A 20,911-nucleotide genomic window follows, 5' to 3' on the forward strand; every position below is an offset into this window, starting at 1 on the left:
AAAGATGGATTAAAGACCAGGAGGAAATGTAACCAACCTACAAAGATGGAGGGGAATTGAGACCCACATGTTTGCCATCCTTGATGAACTGTCCACTGGTGCAGGGGATGAGGTCATGGCCATGATCTGGGAGCCAGTCCTGGATGTTAAATGCCCTGATGATGGACAGTGTAGTGGCAAAATGTCCGGTCCACTGACTGAACTCTGCCACAAATGAGGAACAACAGTCAGCAAGGAGTAGAAACAAAGAGGAGAAATGGAGAGAACAGAAAGAAAGAGAGATCATGGAGGAAAGAGGCTGATATTTGCAAGTGTCCTGACTACAACACAGCAATCTAGAGAAACCATGACCTGGATTACTGAGGACCTCCACTGGCAGTTCATTTCTGTTGATCATAGGGCCATGCTGGGTGAAGCAGGAATGAATCCTGGGACTGAGGTTGTGGAGCAATGGTCACCTTTCCTGCTGAAACTGTCAATTCTGATGCTTGGTTCTCTCCACAAATCCAGTCCCTTAACGGAGCTCAAACCCCAGTTACAGCTGTGAGAGCCCAGAATCTGACACACTGGACCATCAGGAACAGCTTTGTGCTTTCAAACAACAGAGATGACACTCAAGGACTCAGGGAACGCAGGAATCTCTGGCCTCAGCTGACATGTTGAATTTCAGCAACACTTCATGATGCTGAGTTTCGCAAACCAATGAGAAGATGAAGAAGGCCGTCAACTCCTTCAAGCTCAACATCTCCACTGCTTTACCCAGGAGGTCAGGAGGTCAAAGCAGAACCTGCACCCTCCACCTCTGATATTTACTCCCAACAGAGATGAGGGGTCGGTTCAGAAGAGCGAGCTGGAGTCTGGGCAAGTCTTTTCATTCAGTCCCTGGTTTAAACAATTGTCTCCACCAACTTCAGTATGGGTCTGGACCTGCACAGGTTCCAATTCCTGTCTTGGTCCCAAGGGTTTGTTGAACCAGAGAAGCTTCAAGTGGTGACGCTCATTAAACCCTGCATGAAGGTCAACCTGCATTATCTGCTGTGCTCATTAGCAGGGACGTAGCTCCAATGGTGGAGTGTTAGCTTAGCATGTGAGAGGTAGAGGGATCCATGCCCTCCTTCTCAGAATACTTCAGCTTGTTCTGTTGATCAGAGGAGCTGCTGGGTGATGAATGCTGATGTTTGTCCACTGCTGTGATAAAGTGTCCCTTGTTACTGAGATGTGGATGAACACCTGCTCAGGTCAAAGCTGCAATCAAACCAGGGACTTTGAACCACACAGGTAGTGAAGGAGTTTGTCATCAGCCTTTAAACTTCCCACCATCTCCTGAATGTGGAGCAACTTGTCCTGCCAAAACTGTCCCCTCTACCATTTTTAATAACACCTGTCCTGACTGGCAATCAAGCTAGGCTGCAGCGGTGAAAGCGCTGAATGCAGCCAGGATACACAATGACTCAGGATACACAGGAATCTGTTGACTCAGCTGGAGAAGCAGAGGGTCCACCAAGACCACCAGACACCTTCATTCTTGATTCTTGATTTCAAGGGCAGCCCCTTGAGATGCACCATCTCATTTTGGAGGGGGTCCTGACAAATAATGACCAACAATACAACAATAATAAAAGTAGATTATATTTTCAACACAAGGACACACACATCATACACCCAGGTACAGGCCAACAATGTCCCCCCCCCCCCCCCCCCCCCCCACCATCCAGTATTCTACAAAGTATGATCAGAGATCTCACTGCAGAAAAGGAGTGGGCCTGTGTTCACATACTCATACATTTAAACACCCATCTAAAGAAATACTGCTTCCATGCACCATTAAAGTACACAATGCATATTCATACACAAATATCCACATATTTACAGTACAGAGAACAAACAAGAACAAGTAGAGAGTGAATCCTGGAGAGAAAAGGGGAGGTGCATCAGAAACGAGAGCAGATGTTTGAAAATGCTTGATGATTTGAAGATGAGAAAGGAAGAGAGAGACCCAAGTGAGGAGGAAAGGTTGTTCCAATCTGATGGAGCTTTAAATACAACCGGTCAAAGCAGGAGGCCGTCCCCACTGATCCTGGATCTGCTCGACCTTCCTGCCTGTTAAAAGGAAGGTGTTCATCACCACTGTTGCAGGATGTGCTGCTGGTGGAGAATTGTTGGGTGTAGATTCATTGAAGCAGTTTGGTGCTGGACCTGTTCTACTAGTAAAGAGTCATGAGAGAACTTTGTTGTGATTTGGTTCTAACAAATAAAAATGACTTGACTTGATTTGGTGCCTCAGGAGGAGAAAATTTGGGCACAAAAGTTGGACAAGAGTGTTTGTGGAGGGTGTTTTTTGTTGTTGTTGCAGTGTTGTAAGTCACTGTACCTGCAGCTGAATGATTGAACTTTCTCCAAATATCAATCCCTGTATCAATGTGAGATAGAGTGACATAAATGAATAGAGCATTACTCACTGACTGAAACTTGAAAAGCACCAGACTTTGGTCAGAGCCTGGTTCTAATGTTACTTAACAGCACTTTTTTTCCACTTTTCTTCTTCTTCCAATCAACACTGCCCAGAGTTGATTTGAGGAAATAAGACTCACACATTCGACTGTCATGGAGGGAGCGCCACTGATGCAGTTTGGTCAGACGGTGCAGACACACTTGACCCCAGAGAGGTGAGCAGGTTTTGGACCAGGTTGGAACTTGTCAAGTATTTGAGACAGAAAATGACAGAAAACTTTAAAAACAAAAAAAACTTTTTTTGTTTTAGATTTATTGCCCTTGCAGTAATGTCTTATTTCCAGCTTTGCTCTCCCTCAACCACTGTTTAGTGTCGTACCGTAAATGACCAGTTAGTAGTTGGTAGGCGTTTATTTTTCCAAAGTCGATGTGGACCCCGGGTGTTGAAAAGAGACCAGGTGTCGATTGGTAACAGGCTTTTATTTTGGCACTGGCCAGCACTGGGCCATTATTATTATTTTTTTAGCAATAGGTATACAAGGTATAACAATATACCGTAGTACTTTAAAGAACAGTAGTGCAAATATCAAGATTGTCCAGAGAACACTTTACACAAGAACACTTTATTAGTAAGAAAAGGGGCGTGACAACTTGAGGCCCGTATCCTTCCACTTCCACGACAGTCTCATGAGGCCAAAATAGCAGATCTACAAAGTGATAACACGTCAACGTCAACACGACCACAACAGTTTTCAGCTTGATGGTAAACAGTACTTCAACTACCATTCCACTGTGTAATGGCAGTGACTGATGTGTACTACATGCAGTACTAATCAAGTACAGCTCTGACTGATACTTTATCTCCAGTGATAGGAAGGATAAGAATGTTGAAATGGACCCAGCAGGAAGAGAATCTCAAGTCATGGCAACTTTACTGAGCAGCACTCAGTTAAGTTCAGGAAACACCAGAAAGTTTTACCACCTGTCAATGAAGTAGTCAGTAAAATAAATACCGTAAATCATCAATTAACAGCCTGGTGTCAAAGTGCCGCCAGGTCTCATTTGATGGCCGAGGGTCCGACCTCATTTTGTAAAATAGACGCCTGTCTGAAATAAACGCCAGGCTTGTTTAAACACCTGGGGGCCGTTATTTGAGATCAATGTTATATTAACTTGGTTTCATGTAAGATTTTGCAATTTTTTTTAACTTACTATCAATCCATGCGTGGGCTCCACGGTGGTGCAGTGGTCAGCACTGTGGCCTCACAACAAAAAGGTTCAGGTTTCGAGTCCTGGCTCAGGCGCGGGATCTTTCTGTGTGGAGTTTGTTGTTCTCCCTGTGCCTGCGTGGGTTCAGACGGCTTTGAATTAAGTGTACGTGGTTGGCTCTTCCTGCGTTCTGGAGTCACTAAATGTCTGTTATTCGTGAGTATTTGAAAGGCAAAATAGGATTTTCACAAATCAAGGATCACAAACTCAATACGACACATTTATTTTACTTTCAATAAAACATCTGTGACTGCCGTCTTGATAGTTTTCTGTCATCATTTTTGGACTGTGAACCTTTTCTGTGGACACAGTAAAGCTCCAACAGTCACGCCATACATTTACTAGTAGTACAGATGCGCCCATGCCACTCGCGACTTTGAACATTTCAATCATCTGCTGTCAGTCTGACGCATGACTGCGGTTTTCTTGCTGGTATATTTGATTTAATTTGTGGCAGGCCAAGAATAAGCAGCTGAAACCTGAATCTGCTGAATCACAGGGTTTATTTTAAGAACAGACTTTTGCTGGTAGCTTTGCGTCACTTCAACCTTTTCATGTGCACTTCCCTTTCTTTTCTCTTTCTTCCTGCCATGTTTTCCTCAGGTGTTCAGGATCCTCTTGTTGGTGAGACCTGTTCTATCTTTCTCTCATATTCCTTCCTTCTCCGTCCTACACAACCCAGCTGGACTGGGGTCAGCATCTCACTGAAGCCGTACCAGTACACACAAATCGGACCTGCTATGTCAATGAGAAGCTTCTTCTGAGTGAGAAGCAGAAGTTTGCTCATGTAACCTCCGAACACCCAGTCTGACTCCTTCAAATAATCAAGTTTTGACCTGACACACGCCGACACCTTGTGGATGCAATCTGAAGTGCAACTGCTGCCAGCTTCAGACTAGAATTTTGAACAAAGCACTGACATGACGCAGCAGAATGACTGACAGTGTCTTTGTTACAAAGCCCGAGTCATTGTGGTCTACGAAGACTCGTCAGACCTGCTGTCGGCGGTCCCGGAGGAGACCGGAGGACTGGGAGTGGACATCGTCATCGACTCTGGAGGTAAACACACCTCCTCTACGACCTTGTTAATGCTGGTGCAAGCGGGACCGTGTTCAGAGCCCTGGAGGGACCATCCAGATTAGCCTGCTCCCTCACTTCAGTTAGTGAATATTTTTCGCGAGAGTTGTACACTGTGGCCATGAAATGATCGAATGGAGGATCGACGTGAAGCCTTGCTGCCTCCACACATCATGTTTGCTCTTTTAGCTGCGCACGAGTGCCGTTCCTTTCCCAGCAACAGGAATTCTTATTTACAATGTTTGCTCTGTGTTTCTTGTCATGTTAAGTGCGTCTTCAAGAACAAGAGCCAGAGGACATGAAGCTCCTCCCACACAAGCATGACATCATCAGTGTTTTGGGAGTGGGGGGGCACTGGGTCACATCCCACCAGGACCTGCAGGTGAGTTGTGCATGTCCAGCCTGATAGCAGCTTCATAGCAGGGTCCTGTCCAACTGTTCCAGCATTTTTATCCCAACATGAACTAAACAGTAACGTGTCCTCTGGTGTCCTACCTGAGTTTGTCACTGACGCTCCTCAACTGGCTTCCCCAGCTGGATCCTCCAGATTGCAGTTCAATGTATTTAAAAGCAGCCACGGTCTCGTTCCTCAACGCTGACGTCTGGACAGCTTCGTTGGCCCAGCAGGGGCGGTACCTCCGTATCCTTCACCAGCAGACTGCAACCTGAGGCCGTCCCCTTAGCAACGGCTCGTGGCTTCTGGTCCCTATCAGTTCAACCTTGGTTCACTTTCTATCAGCCACTGCAGGTGCGGTGAGATCAGGTAGTGCCGCGTCTGCTGTGTTGGACAAGTTCATGTTTCTACTCGCAGCAATCAACTGCGCGAGTTGCTCCAGTTTGTTTCTCTCACAGGACCCAGTCAGCTGGTGCACAGCCACCTCAGATCACCTTTGAGCCACAAACTGTACCAGAGTCAGTTTGTAAAGGACTCAGAAGACCACCTCCTCTGAGGTTTCACCCCTGCAAATAAACAAAGAGCCGGATGGAGGAAAAGACACCAAAGTGTGGTTCGATCAGATGAAACGAGGAAGGTGTGACATCATTGCATCTGTTGTATGACGTCTTTAACAGTCGTGTGTCAGACATTCTGAAGGACATCGTGGAGAAGATGTCAGCTGGGATACTCAAGTACGTCCAACCTCGGCAGACTCGCTTCTCTGTCCTCAAATCCACAAATCAAAAGAATTCCCTGGTTTTGACTTCGTTTTGATGGCAGATTTAGTGAACATTCATGCTAACGCAACACATTTAAGCTTCAAGTTGAAGTCACTTCCAGATTTTTCTTAAGGGAAACACTTATTTGAGAATTTATCATTGAGAACAACTCATATTCACCTCATATTTTGCCAAAAGGTTAAGAAGGTCTAAGTTTTAAGATGCTGTTGAATTCAATAGAGCAGGAAGATCAGGGAGACAAAGGAATACCTCAGGATTTAGATTCCTGTCATCGACACATCCCGAGACAAGCAGGGACAGAAAGGAGAAGAGCGTTCTAAACGCGCATTCCCCTTCTTGGTTCCCTGGAATGTGCCTGGTCGATGCGGGAAAAGCAGCACTGGAGTTGGTGTCTTTAGACTTTTTGCCAAATTTCTTTTCCATTTCACTCCATATTATTGTCTTCTTTGAATTTTCAAACAAGAAAACACTACTTGGGTAATTGGTTTGATCTGACCGGGGTGTGGCTCAAGGTTAACTCAGGAGTACAAAGGGGATCTGTTCAGCGTTGTTTTGAGGGTCAAAAATCTGTGTGGCTTCTATCCAGAGGAACACACAAGGAGGCCAGCAACATCCACCTCGGGCTCCATGTGGTTCCAGCTGGTATCTGAGTGTGGTTTGTAACCAGCCCGTAGCTCCTGATCCACAGAACGAGGAGCGTCCGCACGCCACAGATCAACCCCGTCACCCAAACTCAACCACAAGTCCACCCATCCTATCCCAGCTCTGTTTCACTTGACCAGAAAAGAGGTTGACTTCAAAAACATGATTGTGGCTTTTACAGGAAGTCCTGTTCTGTCATAATCAAAAGTGATCCTCCGTCTCCAGACCCCAGCCTGAGGAGGCGGTCCCTCTCTATGAAGCTACGGTCGCCATGGAGAGCGTGCAGCGTCGCAAAAAGAAAAAGGCCGTAGTTCAGCTGAGATGCTGCTGCTGCTGGATGTCTGAGGCGGTGAGACCTGGACCTGATCCTTTAAAACTCAAAACTTTAAAGAGCACTTTCATTACTAAGGAACCTCTTCAACTGTCTCTTGCTCAAATGCGGACATTTTTTTGACTGTGTTGTTTTCTCAAATGTCACATTTAGCTCCTAAACAGGTTTGATGCGGGTCACGCATTTGATTTGAGCTCCTTCTGGGGCGTCGGCTCCAACAAAGTCCTCTGAGGTCTGCAGCCTTCAGGTTTAGTTTGTTTCTTTTTTCCCCCCTTTGTGAGTCCACACATCTTTCTTTGCACGACTGTAAAACTCATGTAATTAAAAGGAAGATTCTTTCTTTCTTCTTCTTCTGGCGAAGTCTTACTCAGCTGGCTTGTGATGTAATTGGAGGGGAGGAACCGAGGAGTCTGGTGCTCAGACGCCACTGTGACATGCACACGTCAGAGTGAAAGCTACAAAACAGTATTATGCGTTTCAGAGTAGCATGAATCACACGCCATGACGGATGGATCAGAACTCCTCTCTTCCAGAATCATCACTCCTTTCTGATGAATGAGTTTCCCTCTTAAACACACAGCCGGATGTTTCCCACCCAGCACGCCATGTTGACGACGAGGCCCAACGAGATTGATTTGAGCCGCTACAGCAGCTCAGTGTTGCCTGAAGGACGCTGCAGCTGTTAACATGGCCGGTGCTTTTCCAAACGTGCTCCAACTGCACACCTGGAATCAAACCCCTGATCTCCTGGGTACCTGATGTCCACACGTCCTCATCAGCAGGCGGGACAGAGATGAGGCCAGCCGATGAACTGGTTCACTCTAGAGCCTAATGGCCAGAGCACCTATCACATGTCTGTTTGCAGCATCATCGGGTTGCCATGGCGACATTTGATTGTCTCAGGGAGTCCTGCAATGTCTCCAGACTACTTCCCAGGATGCACCTCTCCTCCTGTCGCAGTGACATCACCACATCTAGCTGCTCCTTGATTGACAGGTCACACCCCAGGAGACTTCGAGAAATCTACACACACACACACACACACTCATTTGAAAATGGTCTGGTAGTTGCTGTTGTGTGTGTGTGTGTGTATATTTTCGAACCTCGTCCAGAGCTTGGTGTGTATCTTGTAGCAGTCGTTGACACACACACTCTGCTGTCTGAACACTCCAGCGCTCTCTCTCCTCACTCCCCATCTGGCCGAGCAACACTGCCCTCCACTGGGGACTAAAAGAACAGACACACACATCCCAGACTGTAACTTAACGAGACACACAAACTGATTGATGGGTTCTTTTAAGATAGCGTGCGACTGCGTGTGAGTGTGTGTGTTACTACGTCTTACTACAGCGTCTGTGGCAGAGACAACAGTCGGAGCGCCGTCATCAGCCTCCAGCCAGGACCGTCGCTGCTCACCGTCAGATTACTACCGCCAGGGAGAGACAGGCAGCGCTGTTTTCATTGTACTTTCATCTGTTTAAAGCCTGAGGTTGATTTAGGGTTACATGACAATGTGAAATAAAAGTGTGGGAAGACGGATGAGATGTTTTTATCAGACTGAATGTGCTGTGATGCGTTTTCCCTCGTCAGCCAAAGGATTTGCAAAAAACCCAAATGCTAACAAGCTTGAAGTTACACAGGTCGCTAACTGGTGAAGGTGAGTGGCAATTTGTGCCGTAAAAACTGTTGAGGAGTGTTCAGGGTTCCATTCTGACCTACGAACTCCTGTGATGTTTTATTGGAGCGTCGACTTTATCGCACCGTAACCACACTCAAGCCACAGCAGTGACGTGCCAGTCGTTCATGTTACCAACAGGAGCAAAAAGAGTAATAGTACTTCTATATTTTGTCTTCAGACATGACAAGCTGGTGAATCCTACTGGTGGAAGTTGTTCTCTCTGAGAAACTTTCTCTTCTGCTCCAAACTCTCATCGCCTCTCAGAACCTCACACAGCAAATCTGCGGCAGAGAGACGGAGACGGCGAAGCTTGATGGTCGTTTCGTTTCTTACCAGCACGAGTTCATCCCAGCCGTCATAAAGATGTGATGTTTTCACATAAATGTTGAGTTGAAACATTCAGAACTACACCAGTGCTCAGCTTCAGCTCACCTGTGTCCACATAGACCACGCTGTGAGGGTTGCCGGGGGCAACAAAGCCATACTCCAAAAGCAAGCGCTGGTTGTCATGGGAACCGTAGTTGATGAACGTCTGCTGGAAGCGCCGAGTCCCGGAGACGCTCCTGATTTCGTAACATTTGGTGGCGTCATTGAAACTTGCTTTCACCTGAAAGGAAATGATGTAAGAAAGTTTGCTGTGACCTCGGCAACGCCAGTTTCTGTGTTGATAAGAGGGCGACGTTTACCTGCACATCAGGACGGTGGTTGAGCAAATCCAGGAAGGGAGCTAAAGCATAAACATCCTGTCCACACAGGAAGTTGTTGGACAGGTGAGACATGAAGACCGAGCGAGTGTTGACGCTACACCACGCCCACCTAGGGGAGGGACAGGGGGAACAGCGTCATCACCCCTCAGAGTCGGCTGCTTTTTCACGGGTAAAACAATGAAAGTGCTCTGTCACTGCAGTGATTCAACAAAATAAAACAGTTTCATGTTTGGCTGAACACAGAAGCTCAGAGACACCAGCACCACGACCACCGACCCAGCGAAGGCCCCGGGAAGTAGAAGTCAAGACAAACACAAAGCCAGGGAGGAACTTTACCAGCGTTTACAACAGCTGCACAGAGCGCCACGTCAGGAGACGATGACGTCAGCGGCAGATGTCAGCACACTGACACAGAGACGGACCGGAACCGCCCAGAACCAACACAAGGTTCTTGTTGGGGGTAAAAAGAGAAACACGAGAAAGGTCCTGCTGTCCTGGGAATGACACCAGGATGAAACCCCTTCTGTGTCCCGAGTCAGCGCCTGAACGTACCTCAGAGCCTCGTAGCTCAACACGTCCTCCACCGGCTGATCCAGGATCGGCTGCAGGGACCTACAGGATCAGCGAGTCACTGTATAATCAACAGTACATTTGAATGTCCTAAGTATGAATATAAACTGCTGTCAACCGCACAACTGTGCAACCTCGATTTTGAAAAGTACTGCAAAAAGTTGCAGAAATGGCTCTTTTGTGTCAGGTATTTTTAGTTCCTGTTATATTTTTGATTTAGGAAAAGTTAGGTTGAGACAGCAGGTTTATGTGTCTTTGCTGAAATATGAAGTATAAATATAACGTATAAATAGTAGTATAAATATGACGACACACGATGATAAACTAGTTGTTGATATAAACCGTCACTTTCTTTTCTGGTCGTACAGAATATTGGTGTTAGCGTGCTAGCCATGTTAGCTTGTGCTATTTCCAGGCAACAGTCTCTGGTAAGCTCACTTAAAAAAGTCCCGATTGGACGAGTGAATCTCTCGCAACGCCTCCCTCTGCTCGAGAGCCCGCCTCTGCACACTGGCAGGCAGGAGAGCTATGACATCATCAGTGAAGTAAGCCGGGCAGGTGTAGGTGGTGGGCAGGACGTCTATGTAGGCGGACCAATCAGAAGCCTCTCCTCTGTGACGCTCACACACCAGGAAGATGCAGAGCACCAACAAAGGAGAGAGGCGGGGCTTCCAGCTGCACAGACAAATACGCAGTAATGTTTTACAATGTTATGTACTATTACTAGTACTTCTACCTCATCACACAGACAAACAGAACCAGGGTTCATGCACTTTCATGACTTTGTCCATCGTCACTGGACCACTCAAACCAAACACTCGCCACTAGTTTGATCTAGACGTAAATTTTGCCCTGACAAAATCATAGTCCACAGCAGAAGCGTTTCACATTCACAAAAATTAAGGGTGAAATATTAAGAACAGCTTTTTTATAATGTACTACAATAAAATCAAACACTTCAACCTCAAGAAAAACGTATATTAACTTTACAACTCTTACAAACACAGTGACCGACGTTTTAAGCTCGATTGAAGTGGAATCCTCCAACATTTCTGCGTACCAGTGAATCTAATAAACTTCAGCGAGATCGTCACCGACATTTTCTCCAAAACGTCAGAACAAACGCAGGTAAAAAGCAAATTATTAGATGTCTAATGAGGGAGTTTAATTGTTCATATGAAGTTAACAAGTCAACACTTCACCTCAATAATCGTCAGTTATACCGCGTCTTCATGCTGCACGGCCGCTGCGGTGCCTCCAACACCACGTGGTTAGCTTGTTTTTCCGGTTCCGCGCACTCAAGCTGCGCACAGCTCGCAATTCGACTCGCTCGTTTTCTCCAATTTTCCTCTGTAGCGTCACCAGCTCGGGACCGTCGCTCCTCACCGGGACGCCAGACCACATCAGTAAGATCGACTCACCCACAGCTGATAGTTAGCACCGCTAAAGAGCGCTAGCTAGCTAGCAAGTTAACGAGCCGGCACGTTTGTCAAAGCTGATTCAGTTCCCGTATGATGACGATTCCCGCATGGCCTCGTGGCCGTTTGAGCTAAAATGTCAAAATGCCTCATGACACGGGAACTAACTGCTGATTCTGTCTCTAATTTCACGGCTGTTCGCAGCAGCCAGCAACTGTGTCCGTGCTCTATCAAATTACAAATGAAAAGCTGCATGGAGGTCAAAGGTCATCCCAGTGCTGCTGCTATGACTTGGCACTTTTCCTACAGTTGGGAGCAAATGGTTCTGCCAAAACAGCTAAATTGAGCCCTTTGATGTATTTTGGGCGTCAGGTTGAGCACAAAATGAAAGAACAACAGCTTCCAGGTGACACCTGCAGTAACGTTTGTCCTGCTTCTTTGTGTAACAGTGTTCAGAGCACCTTACACCGGGTCCTGGACATGATTCCACTTGATACATGTTAGTAACTGCACAGTTAGATTTGGGTTTGAGGCTGTTACTTCAGAACCTGTCATCATGACTCAGCAAATTTCAGGAACAGAACAGCCTGGGGAGCCGTTTGTGTCTTGTAACTTGTGACGTCACAGCCTCTTCTGTTCACTCAGTATTCAAACATCTCTGTTTGTCCGTCAGGGGACAGCCATGTCTTCCAAGGTTGCCGTGGTAACGGGCAGTAACAAGGGCATTGGCCTGGCCATCGTCCGGGCGCTCTGCAAACAGTTCCAAGGAGACGTTTACCTGACAGCCAGAGACGTGTAGGTAACAGTCAGGTGCCTCTGCGGGAGCACGGGGACGCTCGCCGCTGTTAGGGATCATTTATTGTCCCGACGAGGGATTCTGGTGCTTGGCTCGAGTTCTGTGAATGGAGAGGAACGTGTCGTCTGGTTGTGTTGCAGCGGCCGCGGCCAGGAGGCGATGGAGTCCCTGGCCTCGGAGGGACTGAAACCCCTGTTCCACCAGCTGGACATCAACGACCTAAGCAGCATCGCCACCGCCGCTGCCTTCTTCAAGGAGAAGTATGGCGGCATGGACGTCCTGGTCAACAACGCCGGGATCGCCTTCAAAGGTGGAAGGAGGCGGATAGATTCACCTGCATGACTCACACTTTACCTCAGACAGATGACGAATGATTAACCAGCATAATGATTCCTAGTTACAATAAATGTGTTTGTTTTGTTCTGATTTTGTTGTTAATCTCATATTTGAATGCTGGATTGAGGATCAGTCGCAGCGTTTAACGTCCTGAACTGACGAGTGGCTCCTTCAGGCTAAATACTGAGATCTGAATCGATTTACTTCCATTCAGTCAGATTCTTGAATATTTTTTCAAATTCACAATGTTGTGTTCTTTCAGTGTGTAGGACGTCTGAATATCATAACTAATGCTAATAACATCAGTAAATATCAGTTGATAATATATTATAGAATATACATGTTATAATAATCCCCCCTCCCCCCACAGTGGCGGACACGGCTCCATTCGCCGTCCAGGCCGAGGTCACGCTCAAGACGAACTTCTTCGCCACCAGAGACATGTTGACTCACTTCCTGCCGCTGGTTAAAGCTGGAGGTAAAGATACTGGACACGGGTGTGATGAAAGCACGGCTGGGATGTTCCGTGCATTGCTCCCGCACGCCGGCGTTGAAAGCGACTTCTTGAGAGCAGTTCTGTTCTGCCCGGTTCTGCTTGATCCTCTTGCTCTGGTGTTCGGTGTCCTGCTGTTTCTTCTTGACTTGTACCAAGCGTGTTGTAACAGCCGTCCTCACATGTCTGTTCAGGTGCCAAAACCAGTTTGACAGAGAAAATCAAACGTCTGAAGAGACAAAAGCTGTTGCGTGCCTTGAAACAGAAGACCAGACAACTGGAAAGGAAGACACATTCCAGCCAGCACGAGGAAGTCCACCAAGCCTGGAAGAAGAGTTTATTAATATATAAAAAGAACTCCGTGATGCTAGAAGCGCTTACTACTTGTCCCTGATAGAAAAGAATAAGAACCACCCCAGGTTCCTCTTCAGCACCGTGGGCAGGCTCACCAAGAACCATAGTGCTGTTGAGCCATGCATCCCCCAACTCTCAGCAGTAACGACTTCCTATCTTTCTTTACTGAAAAGATTGTGAATATTAGAACGAAGATTGCCAGTAATGGAGGACAGACTACAGTCCCCATAGAAGCACCTCCCAGACTTGGTGCTCACTTGGACAGTTTCTCCCCCATCGACCTGTCAGAATTAACTTCTGCAGTCAGTTCCTCCAAGTCAGCCACTTGTCTGCTGGATCCCATCCCGACAAGCCTCCTTAAGGATGCCTTCCCTCTAGTCAACACTTCTATATTGAACCAAATTAATCTTTCCTTAGTCACAGGTTATGAGCCACAGGCCTTTAAGGTGGCTGTCATCAACCCTTTACTTAAAAACCTTCTCTTGACCCAGATGTGTTAGCCAACTATAGGCCAATATCCAACCTCCCCTACATCTCCAAGATCCTTGAGAAGGTTGCCCTGGAGCAGTTACATGAACATCTGCACAGCAACGAGCTCTTTGAAGCCTTCCAGTCTGGATTCAGGGAACACCATAGCACTGAACCAGCACTGGTCAGAGTCTCTAATGATCTTCTTACAGCTTCAGACAGAGGTCTCGTCTCTGTCCTTTTGGACCTCAGTGCTGCATTTGACACCATCGACCACAGCATCCTGCTACAGAGACTAGACCATGACATTGGGATTAAAGGAACTGCCCTAAAATGGTTTAAGTCCTACTTATCTGACAGGTTTCAGTTTGTTAATGTTAATAATGACCATTCAGAGTATAGCAGAGTTACATATGGTGTACCACAGGGTTCAGTTTTAGGACCGATTCTCTTCACTCTTTACATGCTCCCATTAGGTGACATAATCCGGAAGCACTCGATCAACTTCCACTGTTATGAGGACGACACACAACTTTACTTGTCGATGGAGCCAAACGACACAAGCCAGTTTACTAATCTGCAAGACTGCCTGAAAGACATTAAATCCTGGATGTCTTCTAACTTCTTACTGCTCAATTCAGATAAAACTGAGGTCATCATGTTTGGACCTAAACACCACAGGGACACACTCTTGAATCGGATCACTCCTCTAGATGGCATCACCCTAACTTCGAGTACAACTGCAAGGAACCTTGGGGTCATTTTTGACCAGGACCTTTCCTTCAGCTCCCACATAAAGCATGTGACCAGGACCGCCTTCTTCCATCTGCGAAGTATCGCTAAGATTAGGAACATCCTTTCCCAGAGTGGTGCTGAAAAACTGGTGCATGCATTTATCACTTCTTGGCTGGACTACTGCAACTCTCTCTTGTCAGGATGTCCTAAATACTCCCTAAAGAGTCTCCAGCTGGTCCAGAACGCTGCAGCGAGGGTTTTGACGGGAGTTTAGAAGAGAGAACACATCTCTCCCACTTTAGCTTCTCTCCTTCCTGTAGGATCTAGAATCCACTTCAAAATCCTTCTGCTGACTTATAAGGCTCTCAATGATAAAGCTCCATCCTATTTGAAAGAGCTCATTAGTCCCTACTGTCCCACCAGAGCACTCCGCTCCCAGAATGCAGGTCTTTTAGTGATTCCCAGTATCAATAAAAACAGACTGGGAGGTAGAGCCTTCAGGTACCGGTTCCTCTACTGTGGAACCAGCATCTCTCCATGGGTCAGAGAGGCAGACACTTTAACTACGTTTAAGTCCAGGCTTAAGACCTTCCTCTATGACAGAGCCTTCAGTTAGGACAGGTTCAGGTAGCTCTGAACCATTGATAGCTATGCTGCTACAGGCTTAGACTGCTGGGGGACACATCAGGTTACATGGAGCCCTCCTCTCCTCTCCTCTCCTCTCCCCCTCTCTCCTCCTCTCCTCCCTGGACATTTTTGGAACTGTCATTACCATTACTTGTTGCACTTTGTAGTTTGGCCTTGGTGTCTTGCAGTCTCTCTGTGTTTCCACAGATCCACCAGAGCCCCAACCGCCGCCTGCATCGCCCCCCTCCCCTCTTATTCCCCACTGTTATACTGGCCTGCGCTCCCCTTCCATGAACCAGTCTGCCATCCAGTCCCCCATCAAGCTGGCTTGCTCTCCCTGCCTCCCCTCCCATGAACCAGTCTACCATCCAGTCCCCCATCAAGCTGGCTTGCTCTCCCTGCCTCCCCTTCCATGAACCAGTCTACCATCCAGTCCCCCATCAAGCTGGCTTGCTCTCCCTGCCTCCCCTTCCATGAACCAGTCTACCATCCAGTCCCCCATCAAGCTGGCTTGCTCTCCCTGCCTCCCCTTCCATGAACCAGTCTACCATCCAGTCCCCCATCAAGCTGGCTTGCTCTCCCTGCCTCCCCTCCCATGAACCAGTCCACCATCCAGTCCCCCATCAAGCTGGCTTGCTCTCCCTGCCTCCCCTTCCATGAACCAGTCTACCATCCAGTCCCCCATCAAGCTGGCTTGCTCTCCCTGCCTCCCCTACCAGAAGCTTCCTTCTTCAGCTGTTATTAACATTTCCGTGTTTCCCACATTTTGTATTGTAAACTGTTTTCTTCTCTGTACCAACATCTACTGCACGTCTGTCCGTCCTGGGTGAGGGATCCTCCTCTGTTGCTCACCCTGAGGTTTCTCAGATTTTTCCCTGTTAAAGGTTTTCTATGTAGTTTTTCCTCAGTCGATGTGAGGCTCTGAGGGCAGAGGATGTTGTTATGATGCCATGTGAAGCCCTTTGAGACAAACTGTTTGTGAAAACGGGCTCTACAAATAAAATTGCCTTGCCTTGCCTTGCCTTGCCTAAAAAGGCTGCAGACCCCTGGTAAGGGAAAGTGAAAAATAACTTAAGCCAGTAAGATCTCTGACCAACTTACCCCACTGAGAAAAAAAATGAAGGTTCAACCCAGAAGTTCAAGCTGCTATTCAGTAAGTAGTATTGTTTGGTGTAGAAAGTGAACTTCTCCATAGATGGATAGGATATTGTACTAGCTATTCAACAAAATAATTTCTTGCTTCTCCAGGGCAAACAAAACTGTGTGTGACCCAGAGTGTGGTATCAGTACATCAGCACGTGGAAGTGAATAGATAAATATTGACAGAATACTACAAGCACAGTTCAATGTAGTACATGGTGTCATCATCTCATGTGTACATCACTAAGAGAAATACTACTGTGTGTGACCCAGAGTGTGGTATCAGTACATCAGCACATGGAAGTGAATAGATGAATCTTGACAGAATACTACAAGCACAGTTCAATGTAGTACATGGTGTCATCATCTCATGTGTACATCACTAAGAGAAATACTACTGTGTGTGACCCAGAGTGTGGTATCAGTACATCAGCACATGGAAGTGAATAGATAAATCTTGACAGAATACTACAAGCACAGTTCAATGTAGTACATGGTGTCATCATCTCATGTGTACATCACTAAGAGAAATACTACTGTGTGTGACCCAGAGTGTGGTATCAGTACATCAGCACATGGAAGTGAATAGATAAATCTTGACAGAATACTACAAGCACAGTTCAATGTAGTACATGGTGTCATCATCTCATGTGTACATCACTAAGAGAAATACTACTGTGTGTGACCCAGAGTGTGGTATCAGTACATCAGCACATGGAAGTGAATAGATAAATCTTGACAGAATACTACAAGCACAGTTCAATGTAGTACATGGTGTCATCATCTCATGTGTACATCACTAAGAGAAATACTACCGTGTGTGACCCAGAGTGTGGTATCAGTACATCAGCACATGGAAGTGAATAGATAAATCTTGACAGAATACTACAAGCACAGTTCAATGTAGTACATGGTGTCATCATCTCATGTGTACATCACTAAGAGAAATACTACTGTGTGTGACCCAGAGTGTGGTATCAGTACATCAGCACATGGAAGTGAATAGATAAATCTTGACAGAATACTACAAGCACAGTTCAATGTAGTACATGGTGTCATCATCTCATGTGTACATCACTAAGAGAAATACTACTGTGTGTGACCCAGAGTGTGGTATCAGTACATCAGCACATGGAAGTGAATAGATAAATCTTGACAGAATACTACAAGCACAGTTCAATGTAGTACATGGTGTCATCATCTCATGTGTACATCACTAAGAGAAATACTACTGTGTGTGACCCAGAGTGTGGTATCAGTACATCAGCACATGGAAGTGAATAGATAAATCTTGACAGAATACTACAAGCACAGTTCAATGTAGTACATGGTGTCATCATCTCATGTGTACATCACTAAGAGAAATACTACTGTGTGTGACCCAGAGTGTGGTATCAGTACATCAGCACATGGAAGTGAATAGATAAATATTGACAGAATACTACAAGCACAGTTCAATGTAGTACATGGTGTCATCATCTCATGTGTACATCACTAAGAGAAATACTACTGTGTGTGACCTTTGTATATCATAAGGGTGTCCAAGCTTTTTTCAAAGAGGGCCAGATTTTAAAATGTGCAAATGTCCAAGAGCTGATGTACTTGTACTGTAACCATGAAAGGCAAAATATTTGCTGTGTTAAGCAATTGACGTGAACAGATATTGTAATTTCCACCTTCCCTGGAAGCATCAGCCCTCAAAATCAGTCGTCCTCTTTTCATCAAGAGTTGCCATGGAACAAAGTGGCCTTTATGGGGCACACAGTCAGGGGAAGTTCCAGAGTGCTGCTGTCACCATGAAGTGGAAAGAGAAACTGTGTTCTGGGTCTGCATGCGTTCTTAGTTCTGTTTGACAGTGGTGGTGGGCCAAAACTATATAGCCGTATAGAAGCTGACCTCATGCCATGATTGGCCCCTGGCCGGGACTTTGGACAAGCCTGGTGTTGAACATAATGAACCTTAATTTCAGCAGCTCAAAGGTCATTTAAAAAATATTAAACTGAATTTATAACAGCTACTGTCCTCACTATCTTAATTGAGATTTTTTTTTTGATTGACAGAGTTCAAATCAAGAAGATGTGTGGAAAGGCCCTGGACCAAGGATGAAATGAGTTCTGTCATGAAACACTTCAAAACTCCCATTTCAAAGGGACACCTTGACACAAAGTTGGAGTGTGGCAGTGCAGGCTTCCTGAGCACCCTGTTCTGATGAGCAGGACCATTCAAAACATCAGAGATTTTGTGAGGACCAGGGGCCTGATGTTTGAAGAAATATGGTCTGATAGAGACCTCTTTGCTGTTACAGTGAATGTGTTGGGTCTGTGGTTGAGGGTTGTTTTTACCCCTTGATTCTTGTGCAGTGGACTTCCTGTTCCGCTCAATTTCTGTTGTTTAAATTTGAAATCAATATTTTGCAGTTCTCTCAGGACAGTACTTGTGATGAAGTCATTCCCTTACTCAGGTGTTGCTGTGCACTTTATGGTGGGATACACTACTCTGCACTTCAGATTTTTGATGTCGATTTAAATCGTAAATCAACAGTTGATTTGAATTGAAAGATGTGAAAACACATGAATACATTATTCATGACTTATTAACTGATTCAAACACCATTTATTGTCATTTCAGGACATGAGGGTACATAAAAGGAACAAAATTTAGTTAAAAATAGCATTCAGTGCAAATTTGATATATAAAATAAATTTTCAGTGTTTATTGCATTTAGATAGCAGAGTATTGTGGAGAGAGTACTAGTCTTACAGTTTAGTAATATTACTCTCTGATAATACCAGGTAATGGGCCAGTGGGGTACTTTTTCACTGATGCATTGCCAAACAACACTAATGTATGTGTGTAGTGTACAGTTTGAGCAGTGTGCTGTCCTCATAGGTAAGAGTTTTGGCCTGATTGTGTGTGTGTGTGTGTGTGTGTGTGTGTGTGTTAGTATTGACCACTTAAACCAGTGTGGTCCTCATAATTAAGGGTTTTGGCCTGATTGTGTGTGTGTATGGAAAATGTCCCAGTAAATAATGGGGGTCCTCAGAATCCACTGTGGTGCTAGGAAACACCTCCTCCCGCCCCGTCCTCATAAGCTTAAAATGTCAGGTTTTCATATTTTCAGATTCTTTGACAATAATCTCATTTTAAATGGACAGAAATGTTTCTACACTTTTTGGGGCCAATTTGATCTTTCTTGCATCTGTCTAACCCTAAGCCTGAACCAATGGTCTACATTGTGCCTTTGTATGGTTTAAGGAACGGTCGTCTCCATTGCTCAAAAGTCAGTCCAAATTACTGAGATGGATGGCCTTTGAGCCTGATTTCAAGCCTGCACGGCCCGACGGGAGGTCCAATCATTGCTAAGGAAGGGGAATCACCTCATACTGGTCAGTTACATCAAACGGAGAATTTGATCATTTTCAAAAATGTCTGTCATATATGTGTTAGGAACAAGAGGATTTTTGTTTTAGAAATCTTCAAACCGGGTCTTATTTTCAGATCAAACTACTCATGGAAAGTGAGGCCAGCCTGACTGACATATTTCTTGACATGGGCAAAAATAAGGACAGTAAGAAACTAAACTGCACTCCAGGATTGGATCGAATGACAAACGGTCAACAGATAAGGTTCCATTCAAAGAGAAAGAGAAAGAGAAAGAATCTGGAATGGTCGTCACAGAAGAAGGGTGGTGGAATATTTGCTCTGTGCGGTCAACTTCCAGGAGTTCTGGTCTCTGGAGAGGTTTTTGTTGGTGGACTCTGGTGAGATATTTCATAACTCCTAAGTTGAAATGTTTACTTTACTTATATTTATATTTATACAGCACTTTTCATACAGAAATTGCAACACAAAGTGCTTCACAGAAATGAAAGAAAAACAGGCAACATTAAATACGATATAAAGCAATGAAGCAATACAATAAATGTTAAGAACCCAGCCTTCCCAACCCACATGACCACACACACACACACACACACACACGCACACAACCACACACTGACTGTCAGTACAAACACGGCAGGGCCCTGATCCTAGTGAGGAAAGACCACCTATGGGAGCATTTGCAGACAGGGGAGAAGGCCAAGGGGCTGTGTTGGAGGAGCTGTGGTGAGCAGCCAGCAGACCATTTTCATTTATTCTGGAGCTGCTCAGTTATTCAGCCCTACTGGCTTAGATGATGCATGGAATACAACAAAATTTGACCATGAAATTCACAGTTCTGTTTCCACAATTTACCTGGGAAACATTGCACCTCAAATGCTGGGGCGAGACAAATATGATCTTCTCTAAATATTATTAGCAAGCAGCAAGAAGACTGGAACTCCAAGATGGTTGCAAGCCACACCTCCAACAGAGTGGGACTGGATTGATATCGTGACCAGTATCCAAACTATGGAAAGGATGACCTTCTGGTTAAATCTAAGGACTGATAAATATCAGCAGCACTGGGACAAATAGATGGATAGATTAATAGATGGCTAGAAGAGATGCTCACTGAGCCATCATGGGAAGTGTAAATCCATCAGTATAACATCTGAATGGGTGGAGAAGTGACTGAGTGTTTTTCCTTCTTTAAAATGGGTGTCTCCCTTCTGTTGCATATTGTTGATGTGTCTTCTATAAGAATACAAATCAAAACAAAG

At 45.6% G+C, this 20,911-nt stretch overlaps 3 protein-coding genes across 4 annotated transcripts; 2 read left to right on the forward strand and 1 right to left on the reverse strand.

Moving 5' to 3' along the window:
• Window positions 1-2,835: 2,835 nt before the first annotated feature.
• LOC147270768 (ferry endosomal RAB5 effector complex subunit 4-like) lies at window positions 2,836-7,177 on the forward strand. The gene is made up of 7 exons (XM_086205414.1): window positions 2,836-2,842; window positions 4,681-4,779; window positions 5,067-5,179; window positions 5,332-5,437; window positions 5,880-5,925; window positions 6,841-6,964; window positions 7,100-7,177. The coding sequence occupies exons 1-7, from the start codon at window positions 2,836-2,838 to the stop codon at window positions 7,175-7,177; spliced, it is 573 nt and encodes a 190-aa protein (XP_086061540.1).
• Window positions 4,084-10,951, reverse strand: LOC147270769 (SET domain-containing protein 4-like). The gene is made up of 9 exons (XM_086205422.1): window positions 10,917-10,951; window positions 10,340-10,576; window positions 9,884-9,943; window positions 9,311-9,440; window positions 9,057-9,231; window positions 8,827-8,905; window positions 8,292-8,372; window positions 8,050-8,173; window positions 4,084-7,969 (listed from the first exon to the last, which is right to left on the reverse strand). The coding sequence occupies exons 1-9, from the start codon at window positions 10,949-10,951 to the stop codon at window positions 7,814-7,816; spliced, it is 1,077 nt and encodes a 358-aa protein (XP_086061548.1). The 3' UTR covers window positions 4,084-7,813.
• A 223-nt stretch (window positions 10,952-11,174) lies between these two features.
• On the forward strand, window positions 11,175-19,200 carry LOC147270770 (carbonyl reductase [NADPH] 1-like). 2 transcript variants are annotated; one of them, XM_086200233.1, is made up of 5 exons: window positions 11,175-11,307; window positions 11,993-12,114; window positions 12,256-12,425; window positions 12,822-12,929; window positions 18,329-19,200. In XM_086200233.1, the coding sequence occupies exons 2-5, from the start codon at window positions 12,002-12,004 to the stop codon at window positions 18,475-18,477; spliced, it is 540 nt and encodes a 179-aa protein (XP_086056359.1). In that variant the 5' UTR covers window positions 11,175-11,307; window positions 11,993-12,001; the 3' UTR covers window positions 18,478-19,200. The 2 variants fall into 2 exon arrangements, with proteins under 2 accessions (XP_086056359.1, XP_086056273.1); XM_086200147.1 differs by lacking the exon at window positions 18,329-19,200 and adding an exon at window positions 15,336-15,599.
• The last annotated feature ends 1,711 nt before the right edge of the window (window positions 19,201-20,911 follow it).

This window comes from Aulostomus chinensis, chromosome 1 (genome assembly GCF_037954235.1).
Source record: "Aulostomus chinensis isolate RoL2024-O1b breed Wild chromosome 1, RoL_Achi_v1.0, whole genome shotgun sequence".
NCBI lineage: Eukaryota > Metazoa > Chordata > Actinopteri > Syngnathiformes > Aulostomidae > Aulostomus > Aulostomus chinensis.